This window comes from Vipera berus, assembly GCF_964194415.1.
Source record: "Vipera berus genome assembly, chromosome: 2".
Lineage (NCBI taxonomy): Eukaryota > Metazoa > Chordata > Lepidosauria > Squamata > Viperidae > Vipera > Vipera berus.
In genome coordinates, this window is record NC_138203.1 from 210,879,934 (window position 1) to 210,895,185 (window position 15,252).

At 41.1% G+C, this 15,252-nt stretch overlaps 1 protein-coding gene across 4 annotated transcripts in view; it reads left to right on the plus strand.

Annotated features, from left to right (window-relative positions):
• LARP1 (La ribonucleoprotein 1, translational regulator) overlaps nucleotides 1–11,307 on the plus strand; it is an 86,902-nt gene extending 75,595 nt beyond the window's left edge. For all 4 annotated transcript variants that reach the window (XM_081320438.1, XM_081320439.1, XM_081320441.1 and 1 more), the window contains exons 13-19: nucleotides 2,620–2,825; nucleotides 2,954–3,060; nucleotides 3,313–3,464; nucleotides 4,017–4,161; nucleotides 4,365–4,474; nucleotides 4,910–5,037; nucleotides 5,985–11,307. In XM_081320438.1, the coding sequence (XP_081176564.1) occupies nucleotides 2,620–2,825; nucleotides 2,954–3,060; nucleotides 3,313–3,464; nucleotides 4,017–4,161; nucleotides 4,365–4,474; nucleotides 4,910–5,037; nucleotides 5,985–6,221 (1,085 nt within the window). In that variant the 3' untranslated portion in view covers nucleotides 6,222–11,307. The remainder of the gene's footprint in view (nucleotides 1–2,619; nucleotides 2,826–2,953; nucleotides 3,061–3,312; nucleotides 3,465–4,016; nucleotides 4,162–4,364; nucleotides 4,475–4,909; nucleotides 5,038–5,984) is intronic.
• The last annotated feature ends 3,945 nt before the right edge of the window (nucleotides 11,308–15,252 follow it).

Consider the following 15,252-nt stretch of genomic DNA (forward strand, 5'->3'; position numbering starts at 1 on the left):
TAGAAGGTCTTCCTGTTTTATTTTATTGTTTATCAAATTGATATACCCGCCCATCTTACACAAGGTGACCCCGAGCAGCATATATTAAAAATTTTATGCTTGCTTTTTAAAACTTTGTTGTTTTCACTTCTTTTTCTTTTTAATATCTTACTGATTTTTAACAGTTACAATCTTCTGTGCTTAGCAAACAACGTGTTATCTGGGTTCACTTATTTAACAGTAACTTCTTCAATGTAAATCTGTTCAATACTGCACAATCCAGTGTTTCCCCCCCCTCGATCCTCCTTTCTTCCCCATATTTTTTCCATTTTCCCCTCATTACACATTTACTTTGATGCATACCAAGTTAAATATGAACATCCTCATCATATTTTACTAATATTATACAAATAACAATAATATCAATTCATAAATCAATATCCTGTTTTTCATGCTCTTGTTAAAGTTTGATTTCCCATCAATATTTGAAATAACTGTCAGTTATGATTTTCTTAATATTAATTACATTTAATAGCTAAGAATTTTATTCATACCAGCTATCTTATTTTCATATTTCCCATATTAAAAAAAGAAAAAAAATGCTATTTTAATTCTAAATCATATTTTTCATTATGACAGTCTAATTATATCTAAGGGTCATCCATTCTTTTAATCATATTCAAACAGATATTTAATCATATAATGCCCCCTCTAATAGGTTGAATCTTCTATTTAAGTCTAACTCGCTTTCTTTCTTTGCCAAGTAGCTTGGAGGCCAAGGGAATTAAATTGCCCAGGAATTTTCTTTCTATTTTTGTAAAAGTTGCTTGGAATGCAGAAGACAATTTAGGTAGAGTATTTTGAGAGGAAGAATTCCGCCCATTTATATTCCTAAAGCAACTCCCATTTTCCTTCTCCCTCAATTTCTCTTTTCATTTTTTGTCTCCCAAGTTGTGACATTTCCCTTGACAGCTCTATATTCCATTTTTTAAAATAATCTTCCTTATCATCAGGTATATTTTCTTTCTTTCCCAGTAGTTCTTGAGATTAGAGGTCCAAGCTCAATAGGTGTTTATAATCCAAGAAGGTCAGGGTGATAAGTATGCCAAAATATTTTTCTTTATTGCCAGCTGTTCTCCATTAAGTTAGGTCACCAAGCAGCCTGGAAGCTAGTTGTAGTGCAGTACTCAAATCCACCACTAGATGTCACTCAAAATCCACTTTCCACTCTTAAGACAAAGGGCTGATTTCTTACATTTCACCTCAATGGGTTTTTTCCCCCAAAAAAAGAAAATCTTAACAATTAACTCAGTTCTCAAATTTATTCAAACTGTAGCTTTATGTTACTTCCACTTCAGTATTATGTATTTCTGTTCCCCATAAAAGAACTTAAAATGCTGCTTCCGTTCCTCTGAAAGGGTGGGGCTACAATCCCCTTCCTTCTCATATTCGGATGTTTTTAGCTTCTTGGGAGTCTTTCCCAGGAAATTCAGTTGTAAAATAGTAAAGGATCAATATTCTCACCCAGTTCCAAACATGCTGTTTACAATCTGCTAATAGGTCAGGGGTTGGCAACTGGAAAAAGCAAAAGAGCCACTCGGAACCAGTTCCATCACACACACAAAAAAAGTGGGAGCCGCAAAAAGTGCGCGTGCCTGCGTCCACGCACGCACATGTGCAAAAAACAAAATGTTTCGCGCATGCACAAAACAGGAGGCACCTGCGCGGCGATGGGTCTCCCTGGCGATGGGCGTTGGGTTGCAGTGCCGCCTTCAGCCCGGGCGCCACCGGAGCCACCCCCGGGACCTCCAAACCGCCGCCCGTTCGGGGAGGTGCACACGCAGCTCTCCAAACCTTTGGAGAGGTGCGCGTGCACCTCCACCCAAATGGGTGGCGGTGCCACCCGTTTGCAGACATGCTGCTGCCAATTTGGAAAGCTGCCGCGGCCCGTTTGCAAAGCTACCGCCTTCAGAGGAAGGTGGCAGCCTGCAAACGGGCTGCGGCAGCTTTCCAAAAGGGCGGTGCTTTGGAAAGTGCCGCGGCCCGTTTACAGAGCTGCCGCCTTCGGAGGAAGGTGGCAGCCTGCAAACGGGCTGCGGCAGCTTTCCAAAAGGGCGGCGCTTTGGAAAGTGCCGCGGCCCGTTTACAGAGCTGCCGCCTTTGGAGGAAGGCGGCAGCTCTGCAAATGGGCTCCAGCAGCTTTCCAAACGAGCGGTGCCACCGCCCGTTCCGAGAGGTGCGTGCGCAGCTCTCCAAAGGTGGAGAGGTGCATGCGCACCACTGCCCGTTCGGAGAGGTGCGCGCGCACCGGGCGACTGGGAGCTGCAGGAGACAGCTTAAAGAGCCGCGGGTTGCCGACCTGTGTAATAGGTGGTTTTCTTCGGTTGTCATTGGCTAATAGCTGGCCACAGGAATGTAGTCAGTGTTTCCCCTGCCGGTTTGGAGGGCTTTCTTTGGATCCAACGGAAAGACCGCTGTTTCTCCGTGATCGATGAGACACCCCTCCTTCATCCTCTTTGGGGCAACTTTAGGCCCTTTTAGGGCCCCCAGCAGGGAGAATTCTGGCCCAGAAGGTAGAGCCCTGATTTCCTGCGTCCGTCTCACTGTGTAGTTTAATTGCTACTTTTTTTTTCATTGTAGTTCCCACTGATGCTCTGGCAAATAAACTCTTTGGTGTGCCCGAACCTTCAACCATTGCCCGATCTCTGCCAACAACTGTGCCAGAATCCCCAAACTACCGCAATGCAAGAACTCCTCGGACCCCTCGTACACCTCAGCTGAAAGACCCCACACAGACGCCCCGGTTTTACCCAGTGGTTAAGGAAGGCAGATTGATAGATGCCAAGGTAAGGCCTGCGCATCAGCTCCTTCTATGTGCCTATAGATATTGGGTATCTCTTGACTCAGCTAGAATTCTTTGTGAACCTTTAGTGTTCATAGAGAACCTCTTAGATGTTCTTTCTCTTTCTTATAGACACCCCGGAAAAGGAAAACACGGCACAGTTCAAATCCCCCAATGGAATGTCACGTTGGTTGGGTGATGGATTCTCGGGAGCATAGACCTCGAACAGCATCCATCAGGTACTAGAAGGCATAATGATTTCAATGCAGTTGAACAAAAGATTGAGAAACCCTATTGAAGAAACTATATGAGTTCTCTTCTTCCTCATAAGTCAATGCCTTTTTTACTCAAAATAATTCCTTAATTAGCATTTAAGACTCTCAGAAAAAGCTTGTCAGATTAAAATCTAATTTACTGTAATGTGTCTGTATCTACTTCTGAACATTTGAACAACTGGTTCCTATATTGACATAATTTTTTAAAATTTCTAGTTCCAGTCCTTCAGAAGGCACCCCGGCTATAGGCAGCTATGGCTGCACCCCACAGTCATTGCCTAAGTTCCAGCATCCTTCCCACGAACTCCTGAAAGAAAATGGCTTCACACAACATGTCTACCACAAGTATCGCCGGCGCTGCCTTAATGGTGAATTGTGTAGATACTGCTGAAGTTGTCATGTATTTGATTTTTGTGTGAATGGAGCAGGTAGTTTGCCTAATATCTTGGCCAGATTTACCTTCTTGGAAGTGATATTCTTTGCAAACCTTCATTATTGTTTGAAGTAGTAATCTGTAGACCAGATCTGCATGTAGTGCAATGAGCAGGGCGTATTGTGAATTGGACAAAAAACCTTCTCTGTTCTGCTTGGTTATCTGTTCAGTTGTATAAAGCTATATGTGAGGTTGTAGTTTAATCACGTCTAACTGGTGTGGGCAGTTAAGCCAGTCTTCTTCCATTCATTATATGATATCATTTATGATTGCAATCCTTTGGGTGCCCTATAAATGACATTGCTACAGAAATCTCTCTGTCTGGCTTCAAGATCCAAAGGCCCAGGCATTCAGCAGATTCTTAATTCTGTGTATAACAGAAACATAAGGAAGGGGATTGTGTGTATTTTGTCATGAGGATGAAGTGAAGTATTTTAATTGGCATGCACTTAAGTTCTTAAGAGTTTTCCTTTTTGTTTTTATCCAGAACGGAAACGACTGGGCATAGGCCAGTCCCAGGAAATGAATACTCTCTTTAGATTCTGGTCCTTTTTCCTTCGGGATCACTTTAACAAGAAAATGTATGAGGAATTTAAGCAACTGGCTCTGGAGGATGGAAAGGAAGGGTACAGGTAGGTCCAAACCTATTTATTGCATCATCATAGTTGGCATTTTAAATATGGAAAGGGGGACACATGGATTGATCTTGGCTTTAGTAACAAATATGGTGATAGCCCTTAAAGAGATATTATACAGATAGTTTGTCTGACTTGATCAAATAAACTCTTGTAAGGAAAATTAGAGTATCTGAAATTACAGATATATGGTCTTGCAGGTATGGACTGGAGTGCCTCTTCAGATATTACAGTTATGGACTGGAGAAAAAATTCCGACCTGACATATTTAAAGATTTCCAAGAAGAAACTATAAAAGATTTTGAGGCTGGTAAGTGATTTTTTTTCGGGTAGCACATAAAGCGGCTGATATTTTGGGGAATAATTATGCAGTCTTTCTTTAGAATAAATAGTTGGAGTATTGATTATCCTCTGATTCCAAAACTATAGTATGAAAGGATGTTTTGAGTACTGCTCATAGGAAAAACTCTCAAAAAGACATGAATACTGGGAGAAGCTCTTGTGTTCTGAGGCCAAGATTACTTTTAGCTTTATGCTGCTTTCTCTTCCCTAAAAAGTGGGCCAGCTGCTTTCTTGTCCCCTCTGTCTCTTCCCTGCCCCCCAATGTGTGCGCAGGTAATTAAAAGTCTGTTCACATAAGTTGCCAATTTTTTGTCACTAATATTTGCTGAAATGAAATTGTTATGGCTTCCGACATCTATATTAAATGAGACTTATTTTTCATTTTTTTGTCTCTTGTTAATAGGCCAGCTTTATGGGCTTGAAAAGTTTTGGGCCTTCTTAAAATATTCCAAAGCCAAAAATTTGGACATTGCCTGCAAATTGCAAGAATACCTCAGCAAATTCCGCCGCCTTGAAGACTTCAGAGTTGATGTGGGTACAAATAACTGCTTCTTCCTTGTAATACAAATATTTCTAATGGTTGTGTTTTCTCCAATTTTTATGGCTATATCAGGCAGAGTCAGTTAATGTGTTCAAAATAATATGAAATGATAGGGAAATTCTGCTTGCAAATTAATTGCAAACACTGGCTGGGTGACTTTGGTCCTGACACATTCTCTCAGCCACTTTAAGATGGTTGCTCTGAGGAAAAAAGGTGAAATTAGATTTTACTGCTAGCTGGCAGGGAAGGTCACAAGTCATGGATATATGATATCTGCCTTAACAGTGATTCACTTAATGACTGGCAAAAATTTGTAAAAAATCCTGTGTGGTCACATGATGTCTCACTTAACTGTCATGAAAAAAAAGCCAACCCTTCACTTGCATGAAAATGCTAAGCAGCAAAAAATAATAAAAATAATAATGCTATTTTAAAAAAAAAATAGCCCGGCCATATATGAAAATCTTCAGATAATTGTGAATGAAGGTATGGATATCAAGACTTGGGAACTAAAATTGAAAGCCATATTTTAAAGTGGACTACCGCTCCTAAGGCCTCATTCTAGTTTGCCCAGTTCAGACATGGCAAAGTTGAGTGCTCCAGGTCATTACCCTCTTTGATTTTTTCTCTTAAAAGTTTTTTGCTAAATGACTATAAAATCTTCCCCTTAATATTTCAAATGAAAAGACTTTTTAAGATCTCAGTTTTGAAAGTGTGGGCCAAGCAACAAGTACTAAGGAAAAGGAGGGACTTTGAGGTAGTGTTACTTTTAAAAAATACTGTAACAAAGAAAGCTCTGTATATTTCTCTCTCTCTCTGTGTGTGTGTGTGTGTGTGTGTGTGTGTGTGTGTGTGTGTGTGTAAGTCATGCTTGAAACAGTATTGAGATGCTATATAAATCGGTCTAATGGTTTTGTTTTGTTTTTTTCCTTTTCAGCCTCCTATAGGGGAAGAAGGTAGCCACAAGAGATATGCAGCAACCATAGGAGTAGATGGAAGGAAGCGATACCCATCTCAGTCTTCTAGCAAGACTGTCAGCCATACTCCATCCAATCAAATGTCTGCCTCATCCAGCCAAGTCCCCAACTCATCAAGCCAGGAAGATGCCAAAAACCTGAGCCAGCCACATGCAGTTTCCACAGCCACAGTGGAAACTCAAACAGTGGGGAAGTAGACAGGCTAGAACCACCAGTGGAAAAGGGGGCAGGGAGTTGGAATGTAGGAGCCCACGGCCAGGCTGCTTTCGGGAGGTGGGGCTATACAGCGCATTGATTTTTCTTGTTGGCTGGAAAAACAAGATGATCCAAGCTGAATGCATCTTTTTCCTCGCTGTGATTTAAGTCATTGATTGGAGCCAGACCTTCACATTTTCATGTCTTAGCGCCTTTCAGGGGTTAGGTTGGGTTGGGAAAGGGGAGATTTTTATAAATATAAATATATTATATATATATATATTATATATATATATATATCAAGTTTTAAATTATTGATAGTTTGTTTGGATAAACCAAAATTACTCTGCATCATGCAGCCTCACAATCCAGCTCCTTCTCCTCCCTCTGAACACTTAACAACTATGCAGCCCACTTGGTAAGCTGGAAGTTTGGACCGAACAATGTGGTGTTATTTGGAGAACTAGCCTTTGGCTTTCCAAGTTCAGCAGGCATCGCCCCTTCTGGATATAGCAATGCACAAGAGGAGTCTGCTACTATCACATGTACCACCACTACTTACGTTGTGGCTCCCTCTATGCTGCTCATCTTTTCCATCAGACACCTACGACTGGAAATGAACCAAAGGACCCTGGCTGAAAGTGGGCCCACTTGCATTGGGCTTGCCCAGTTCTTTTGCGTGATGGGTAGAACATAAACTTGCACAGTGTCTCCCCTCGCATAGGAATGCTAAGACTTGGCTAATACAGCTTTCACTTAAAAAAAAAACACAAAACACAAAAAACTTGTTTAAAAAAAATCTGTTTCTTTTGCTTCCTTCCTTCAAAATAATAAGTTGCCTTATTGTGGAGTTGGGAACTTGTAGGCATCCCTGACTTGAGCATTTTGGGAAAATGGCATCTCCTTGGGAATCAGCCAGACTGTGATATATTTCTGTTTCCTGTTCAGTGACTCTTGTCTGCAGTAGCTGATGACTGTTCCCTTTAACCCAGCTGTGATCCGCATCAACTGGAACAATACAAAACCTAGCTGAATGTTGGTTCACGCCACACGAACAGCTTCTCTCCAGAGCAGGGGGGATACTGGGGCACTTCAGCCTGCAACTTCTGCTATTGTGTAGTTGATGCTGATGTATGTGTATCAACTGTTTTAGTGTCCTTTCTGCTACAACTGCATCTGCCATTGCTTCACTTAGACTTCCAGGTGCGCCACCATTTTTCTCTCTCTCACCAGGACAGGCCAGGAACTCATTTGTTCTTTTATGAAATCTTCCTATTCCAGGATAGGCAGGCAGTTGCACCAGTAAAAGAGTAAAACATATGTGGATCTAAAGGCATACATCCTTGCTTTTCATCCATGTGATTAAAGAATACGTGCACAGGAAAACAGCTTTATCCTAAGCAAAGTAGGATTTTTATGTCCAATCATTTCTGAATTTGAGGTAGCTTACTAGTACTAATTACTTGCACAGGATTCCCTTTCTGTATTCTTTTTAATAATAGCTATGATAATCTGCCCCCCTTTCCTGAAATAACCGTGTAGCCAAGGATGCTGCTGTTGAGACTGTTGGGTAGTTGCAGGCATCACTTTGATGTTCTTGCATCACACGTACAGACAAAATCACTTCATGAATTGGAACCACATCGGCTGTGTCACACCACTTTATACAAAGCATCAGGCTTATCTTGGCTTCTATTGGGCTAATTGCTGGAATTTTCAGAGGCTATTTGCATGGCTGAAATTAGGTAGAAAACAACTGTCCTGAACTATAGGGGTAAACAGCAGAGAAGGAAATACATGCATTATGTTTCCGACAACCTTTTGTTAACTTTCCTAGTGTGCTGTGTTCTGCAGGAAAATCAGCAGGGGGAGGAATTTCATGCCATCCCTGCTTACCATATAGCTCCAAAGGGGATAATGGTAGTAAAAGGGTGCAATGCTGTTTATGTGGTCCTATGTACTATGGCTTAAGTTAAAAGAGTCCTCTTCTTCCCCCTTCTCAGTAAAGCATTTGCAGAAGGCCCTTCTGTAATGCTGAGAATTGATTCCTCCATTTCCTGCACCTCATACCCCTAGAAAAAGTGGGGCAAGGCATACTGCATCTTTTTTGCCGATTCTTCTGCTAGAACTGTCAGATGTCTTGGCTACTTCCACATTTTAGAGTTCATGTTTCAGGTGCATCCTTGATATTAACATGCTGAAAAGTACTTTGGTGAGACAATAACAGACATTAAGTCCCGCAGTTACTCATTTGGAGCAGATAAGTGTTAATTTAGTGTTTCAGGGAGTGTGATATTAGGGCGGTTCATTGATTTATAACCTCTTGTGGATGGTTTGGTACTAAATACGTAGATAATTAAGGAGATGGGACTTTATGCCCAGGGTTAGTGCTGCCTGATGCTACTGTTTTTAGCTGTATCAAGCTTGCTTTAATGGGAGTTTGCCACAGAGTATTCATGAGTGATAGTGCAGTGATCATACAAAGCACACCCTATAGTTCTAGCATGGCTGAAGAGCATCAGGGTATTGCTTGATTTCTTTGCTGTGTCACTTGTTATAACAAAACTTCATCTTGTCATTAAAGCATGATAAATGAAAATGAGCATTCCACTATTTCACCAGGCTCAATTACATTGTGTTATTACGGAGTATGCTGCATTATGAGAGCTATTCTAAAATGGAACTTTGGGGAATATCATGGCCATTTTATGAATTGGCTGAAATCCTTATTATCCCAGGATTTCAATTAGTAGTTAGGCAGATGGACTGGAATGCCTGTATTTTCATTAGGACTACTGCAACTACAAGATATGCTGCCACGTAGTGGTCATCAGTATTTTCTTTGCCATGCAAACCTTGCAAACCTAAGTCCCATAGTCGCAACGTGAAATAAAGCATACGTTTGGGAACCATGAGATAGAAGCGAGTGCTTATGTGTTTAAAATCAATGGACGCTTGTTCAAAAGCATTCTTAGAAGCAATTCTGGAAATGTGTTCTACCTAACCCTGAAGAATTGGGCTTTTCTGAATACGAACGCTGCTATGTGTGGTTATACAAATGTCATTTTTGCAAATTTAAGATGAGCACTAAGGCAGTAGTAGATTGTAGGAGAAGAAAAATAACTGAATAAAAACCTGCGATACCTGTAACAATGCCAATGATTTTTGTCAATCTTGACAATGTTGCAGGGTTTGACTGTATAAAGGTTTGCTTTTTGAGAGAAGTTACTTGCCACTGAAAGAAGGTTTGGAAGGATTTACTGATGACTTGCTTGGTAGAATAAGTTACAGGCATGTAATTATAGGCTAGCCGTAATCAGAAGGCACCACACCAATCCTATAAATAGAAGAGATTTCTTTGGCAAAAAGGAAGAGTGCATGTTAATAAAATTATGAGTATCCTATGCTCTGATCATATGTGAAAGTACTTTCTGGGAACAGAGGCTTTCAGTTGGGATTTAGAAGCTTTCTGTGATTCCCTAGTCTGAGATTACTAAATCAGTGAAAGTTTCTGTTCCCCAGTACAAAGCAAAAGGCATTCTGGATAGGTCTAAACTTTTATGGCCAAGTAAAAGGGGAAGTTGAAATCTGGTTTAGATTAGACAGGAAAGTAAGTGACCTTTATTACATGTTGGTGCTGTCATGTCTCTACCCGTTTTTGTTCCTCCTCACAATTTTCCAGTTATAGTGCGAAGATTTGTATTTGCCTTTCTTGCTCCTGGTAGCTTGATTGTACTATTAATACACAACACCATAACCTTTTGTTTGTTTACTTGTTTAAACAGGGCTGGGATGGGAGTTATTTATGCCTTGCTTATTTTCTTTCGTTAAGCAATCAAATCTGTTAATACCACAAATTCTGGTCTCTGTCTATCCATATCAACCTTCTAAAACTTGGATTTGTCTAACGATTGGAAAGGCTTAAGAGGGAGTGTGTAATTAACATTGTTAGATGCCTCCATTTTTTAAAAAAAAAATCAGTTTCAAATGAGTGGTTTATTGGGGGTGGGAGAGTTCATCTCAGCAACATGGGTTCGGACACTTTTCTAAGAAAATCTACAGATACCTTTTCTGCTAGTTTACATTTTCACTTTCTGAAGACACTTGAACATAGGACCGACTTATCTGTGATGAGCATATTCTATGACTGGATACATGAAAAGGGCATGGGCTTAACCATTCCTGTTTGGTTTTACAGATTTTGTTCTTCCAAGTCTGGCCCTCTAAAACCCTCCTTTTCTCTGGTGACATTATTTTTGCATGTATTCATCTTCACAGAAATGACTCATATTTCTTAGTTATTGTTAATTCTCTTTTCCACATTCTGCATCATGGTACAAGAAAATGGCTTGGGCCACTGAGATCCCACAGTTAAGGATATGATGTTCTTGGTAGGAGCTTTTGCCCTCCCAAGACCACTTTCTGATAACAGCATTTATGTGACATGCCTGGAACAGGCATATGGCCAAATCTTTCCCCTCAAAATTGTTGGCTTGGTTCCCGCAGTAGTGCACAACTGTGATGTTTGAAGTTTCATTGGTGTGAAATCTGTATTAAGCTGCTGAAAATGTTGGATGAACAATCTGGAAAATGTGCCATGATTGTTTTGTACACAGGTGAAACTGTCACAGTAGAAAAGGGAGTCTGGTATACCTGCTTTCCATGAGCAGGATGTGTACATGTGTGTGCTTGCTGCTAAAGACAAACCAAATAAGAGTTTGTATTCACTTTCAGCTATATTTATTCTTGGGAAAAAACCTTTAAAAACAACTGTTACCATATATCACCTGGGAGGAAAAGATCTTAATATAGCCTACCATGCACAATCCCATCTCCTGTTAATAGTATATAATTCTTGACCCATGTGCTAGGATCATCACATTGGGGAGGGGGGAAAGGAAGAGGAAAAATTGTAAAATACTTGAATGAGAGCCTGTATTATAAACAGTAATATTATTCAGAGTATCTGCTTTATAGGCTGATGTGACTCATTATTCTAGTAGTGCTTTTAGTCCTTTGTAATTTGTGGTAATTATGCTTTTTCCTTTTTAATACAAAAATGTATAAAAATAAAAAAGCTCAAAAGACCATGTAGTTTCATTTTCATTGCTTTGACTGCATTCACCATCCTGTGCCCATTGGGGAAATCCAATCCTTTTTTCCATCCTTCTGATTATATCTTCCATAGGCTAGGGCCACTTGATAGGGTGTTGTCAGGTAAGAAATTACAATTTGATTTTAATAGTTCTGGGTTGAATGTTCCTGTGTATCCTTGCTGCAGAATAAATCTTGACTGCCAGAAGTTATTTCAATTATTTTCAAAATGGCCAAAATTTGTGGCCAGCCAGAGGCTCAAAACGTTTTTAAAATGGTAAAGAGTACTAACAATCAAAATTCAGATTTTTGGTAACTGGCATGTGTTTATGACTAGCAATGTCCTGGGGTCATGTGATCACCTTTTGCAACCTGACAATGTCAATGGGGAAGCAAGATGTAACAACTGTGTTACTAAGTTAACTGCAGTGATTCATTTAACAACTGGCAAGAAAGTCGTAAAACGGGACAAAGCTGTCTTGCTTGGGCTCAGTTGTGGTCATAAATTGAAGACTACCTGTAAAACGGAATAAATCCAAGGTTGCCATGAACTGAGCCACTCCAGATTTATGTCTCCAAAATCTAGCAGCCTTGCAGCAATGGAATCAAGCAATTTAGATAGGGATGTCCTTGAGCAGCTGGGAAGCCAATGCAACAATGCTGCTAAGCTTGTAAGCCGCCCTGAGTCTTCGGAGAAGGGCGGGATATAAATGGAATTAAAATTAAAAAAAATAAAAAAATAAACAATTAACTTGCCCTAGAGACCAGCTTCAACCACAGGGTCTCCCATCCAATTATCTGATTGTATATTAACATGCACTTGAGTACAATTGTTTAATCTGCTCTGATTCTATCTAAAATAGCATAGTCCAGTTTGTATTTTCCCATCTTTCTACTGAACTCTCATAAGAGGATTTAATGTCAAGGTACACTGTATTCACTGCGTTCCTGTGGTCAACTAAATTGATCAATCTGTCACTATCAAACTGGTTTGGCAAGATTTAGTGTTCATAAATCCATGCTGGCAGTTACAAGCAATCTTAATTTTTTAAATGCTTATAAACCAAATGTATTCTGCTGATGTGCTGTAGATAATGAGCTGATTGGTACTTAGTTACCCAATTCCTCCTCCCCTTTTAAAAATAATAATTGCTCTTCTCAATCATCTGGTAGTCCACCTGGATTATCCCACTTGCAGATCAGGGATGAAGTTGAAAGGGTTACTATAAATTGTTTTGTTATACATTGATTGTAAGTATTTATAATAGGCTGAGAGCTATGTTGATTGTAGTTTATAAAAATAGTATCTGCTGCTGCTAACAGTTATTTTCTTGGGAGGAAGGCCCTTGCTGGAGGAATTTATTTCCCATAAATTTCTTTTCCTCCCTGGGAAGGTTTGTTTACACACATGCTACTTTCTGAAACATTTTCAACTTTGAGCACTGCAAAGCACTGCATGAGTCTATCAGTTATTTGAAAGTGTACCCATATACAAAGTAAATTGGAATAATACAGTGTGACGGAGGGGGGGGACAGATGGGACAGCAGGTTGCTCTCTTCAAATTGGTGTTCTGTAACAGCACATTCCCCAGTACACCTACTTTATGACCAGCAAGGCGCACCACCCAGACGCCATTTTGTGAGCATGACTACACTGTTCTCAAAATTGCTGATCATCAGCCCCCAAAATCTGAGGGCTCTGGGTAGAAATTCTATTTTCCCCAATAACTTTATTAAAAATTATGTGTGGAAGAACCCTCCAGAAGGATATAGTAAGAAAAAGAATCTTTCCCCTTCATTCAGAGCAAGTATATTTCAATTAACTTGTCGCTGTCTCTTAAAATACAAATACACCTTCATTCCACATTTGCTATAAACTGATCTCTAAATCTTAATCATAATAGTAAAGTTGGAAGGGACCTTGGAGGTCATCTAGTCCAACCCCCTGCTCAGTCAGGAAACCCTATACCATTTCAGACAAATGGCTGTCCAGTCTCTTCTTAAAAACTTCCAGTGTTGGAGCATTCACCACTTCTGGAGGCAGGTTGTTCCACTGATTAATTGTTCTAACTGTCAGGAAATTTCTCCTTAGTTCTAGGTTGCTTCTCCTTGACTAGTTTCCATCCGTTGCTTCTTGTCCTGCTTTCAGGTGCTTTGGAGAATAGCTTGACTCCCGCTTCTTTGTGGCAGCCCCTGAGATATTGGAACACTGCTATCAGGTCACCCCTGGTCCTTCTCTTCTTTAAACTACACATACCCAATTCCAGCAGCCGTTCCCTATATGTTTTAGCCTCCAGTCCCCCAATCATCTTTGTTGCTCTTCTCTGTACTCTTTCTAGAGTCTCGACATCTTTTTTACATCGTGGTGACCAAAACTGGATGCAGTATTCCAGGTGTGGCCTTACCAAAGCATTGTAAAGTGGTATTAGTACTTCACATGAACTTGATTCTATCCCTCTGTTAATGCAGCCTAGCACTGTGTTGGCTTTTTTGGCAGCTGCAGCACACTGCTGGCTCATATTGAAGTGATTGTCCACTAGGATTCTGAGATCCCTCTCACAGTTACTACTATTGAGCAAGGTACCCCCTATACTATACCTGTACATTTGGTTTTTCTTGCCTAAATGTAGAACCTTACTTTTTTCACCATTGAATTTCATTTTGTTAGATAGCGCCCAGTGTTCAAGCCTGTCCAGATCCTCCTGTATCTTAAGCCTATCTTCTGGAGTGTTGGCTATTCCTGCCAGCTTGGTGTCGTCTGCAAATTTGATGAGTTCCCCATCTATCCCTTCGTCCAAATCATTGATGAAGATGTTTAAGAGCACTGGGCCCAGAACAGAACCCTGGGGCACCCCACTACACACTTCCCTCCATGTAGATGCTGTTCCATTGAGGACCACACACTGAATACGACCAGTCAGCCAGCTACGAATCCATCTGGTGGTGGTGCTGTCTAACCCACATTTTTCTATCTTATCAAGTAGTAGGTTGTGATCTACTTTATCAAATGCCTTACTGAAGTCCAAGTAAATTATATCCACAGCATTCCTCTGGTCCACTAATTTTGTCACTTGGTCAAAGAATGCAGTAAGATTTGTCTGGCATGATCTGTTTTTGACAAACCCATGTTGACTTTTAGTGATGACTTTGTTTGCATCACGGTGTTGGCTGATTTGTTGTTTGATTATCTTTTCCAGAATCTTCCCAGGTATTGAGGTCAGGCTGATAGGTCTGTAGTTTCCTGGATCTATTTTTTCCCTTTTTTGAAGATGGGAACTACATCAGCTCTCTTCCAGTCCTCTGGTAGTTCCCCAGTGCTCCAGGATCTTTGAAAAATATAGTTCAGTGGTTCTGAGATCACATCTGCTAGTTCCTTGAGAACACAGCTCGGCGGATGCCTTAGTGGAGGCCTGGGAAAGGACGGCCATGGAGGCACTTGACCGAGTTGTACCCTTGCGGCCCCTGACCCGGCGCAGATCCCAATGGGCTCCATGGTTTTCCGCGGAGCTCCGGGAGATGAAGCGTCGGAGACGGGGCCTAGAGAGCGTCTGGAGGTCCACCCGATCTGAATCCGACCGATTGCGACTAAGAACCCATATTAGGTCTTATCTCGCTGCGATGAGGGTAGCGAGATCTAACTATTTCGCTGCCCTCATCGCGTCCGCAGATAATCGCCCGGCCGCCCTGTTTAGGGTGACCCGCTCCCTCCTCAACCAGGAGGTCAGTGAGGATCCCTTGCAGGGGCGTGCCGAGGAATTTAGTCAACATCTGTCGGACAAAATCGCTCGGATTCGGACCGGTTTGGACTCCGACTGGGCAGTATCGGACGATCAGGACACGAGTGATCTTGTCGACGTCATCTGGGAGGAGTTCGATCCTGTGACTCCGGAGGAAGTGGACAGGATCATGGGGAGGCTGAGCTCCACCACATGTTTATTG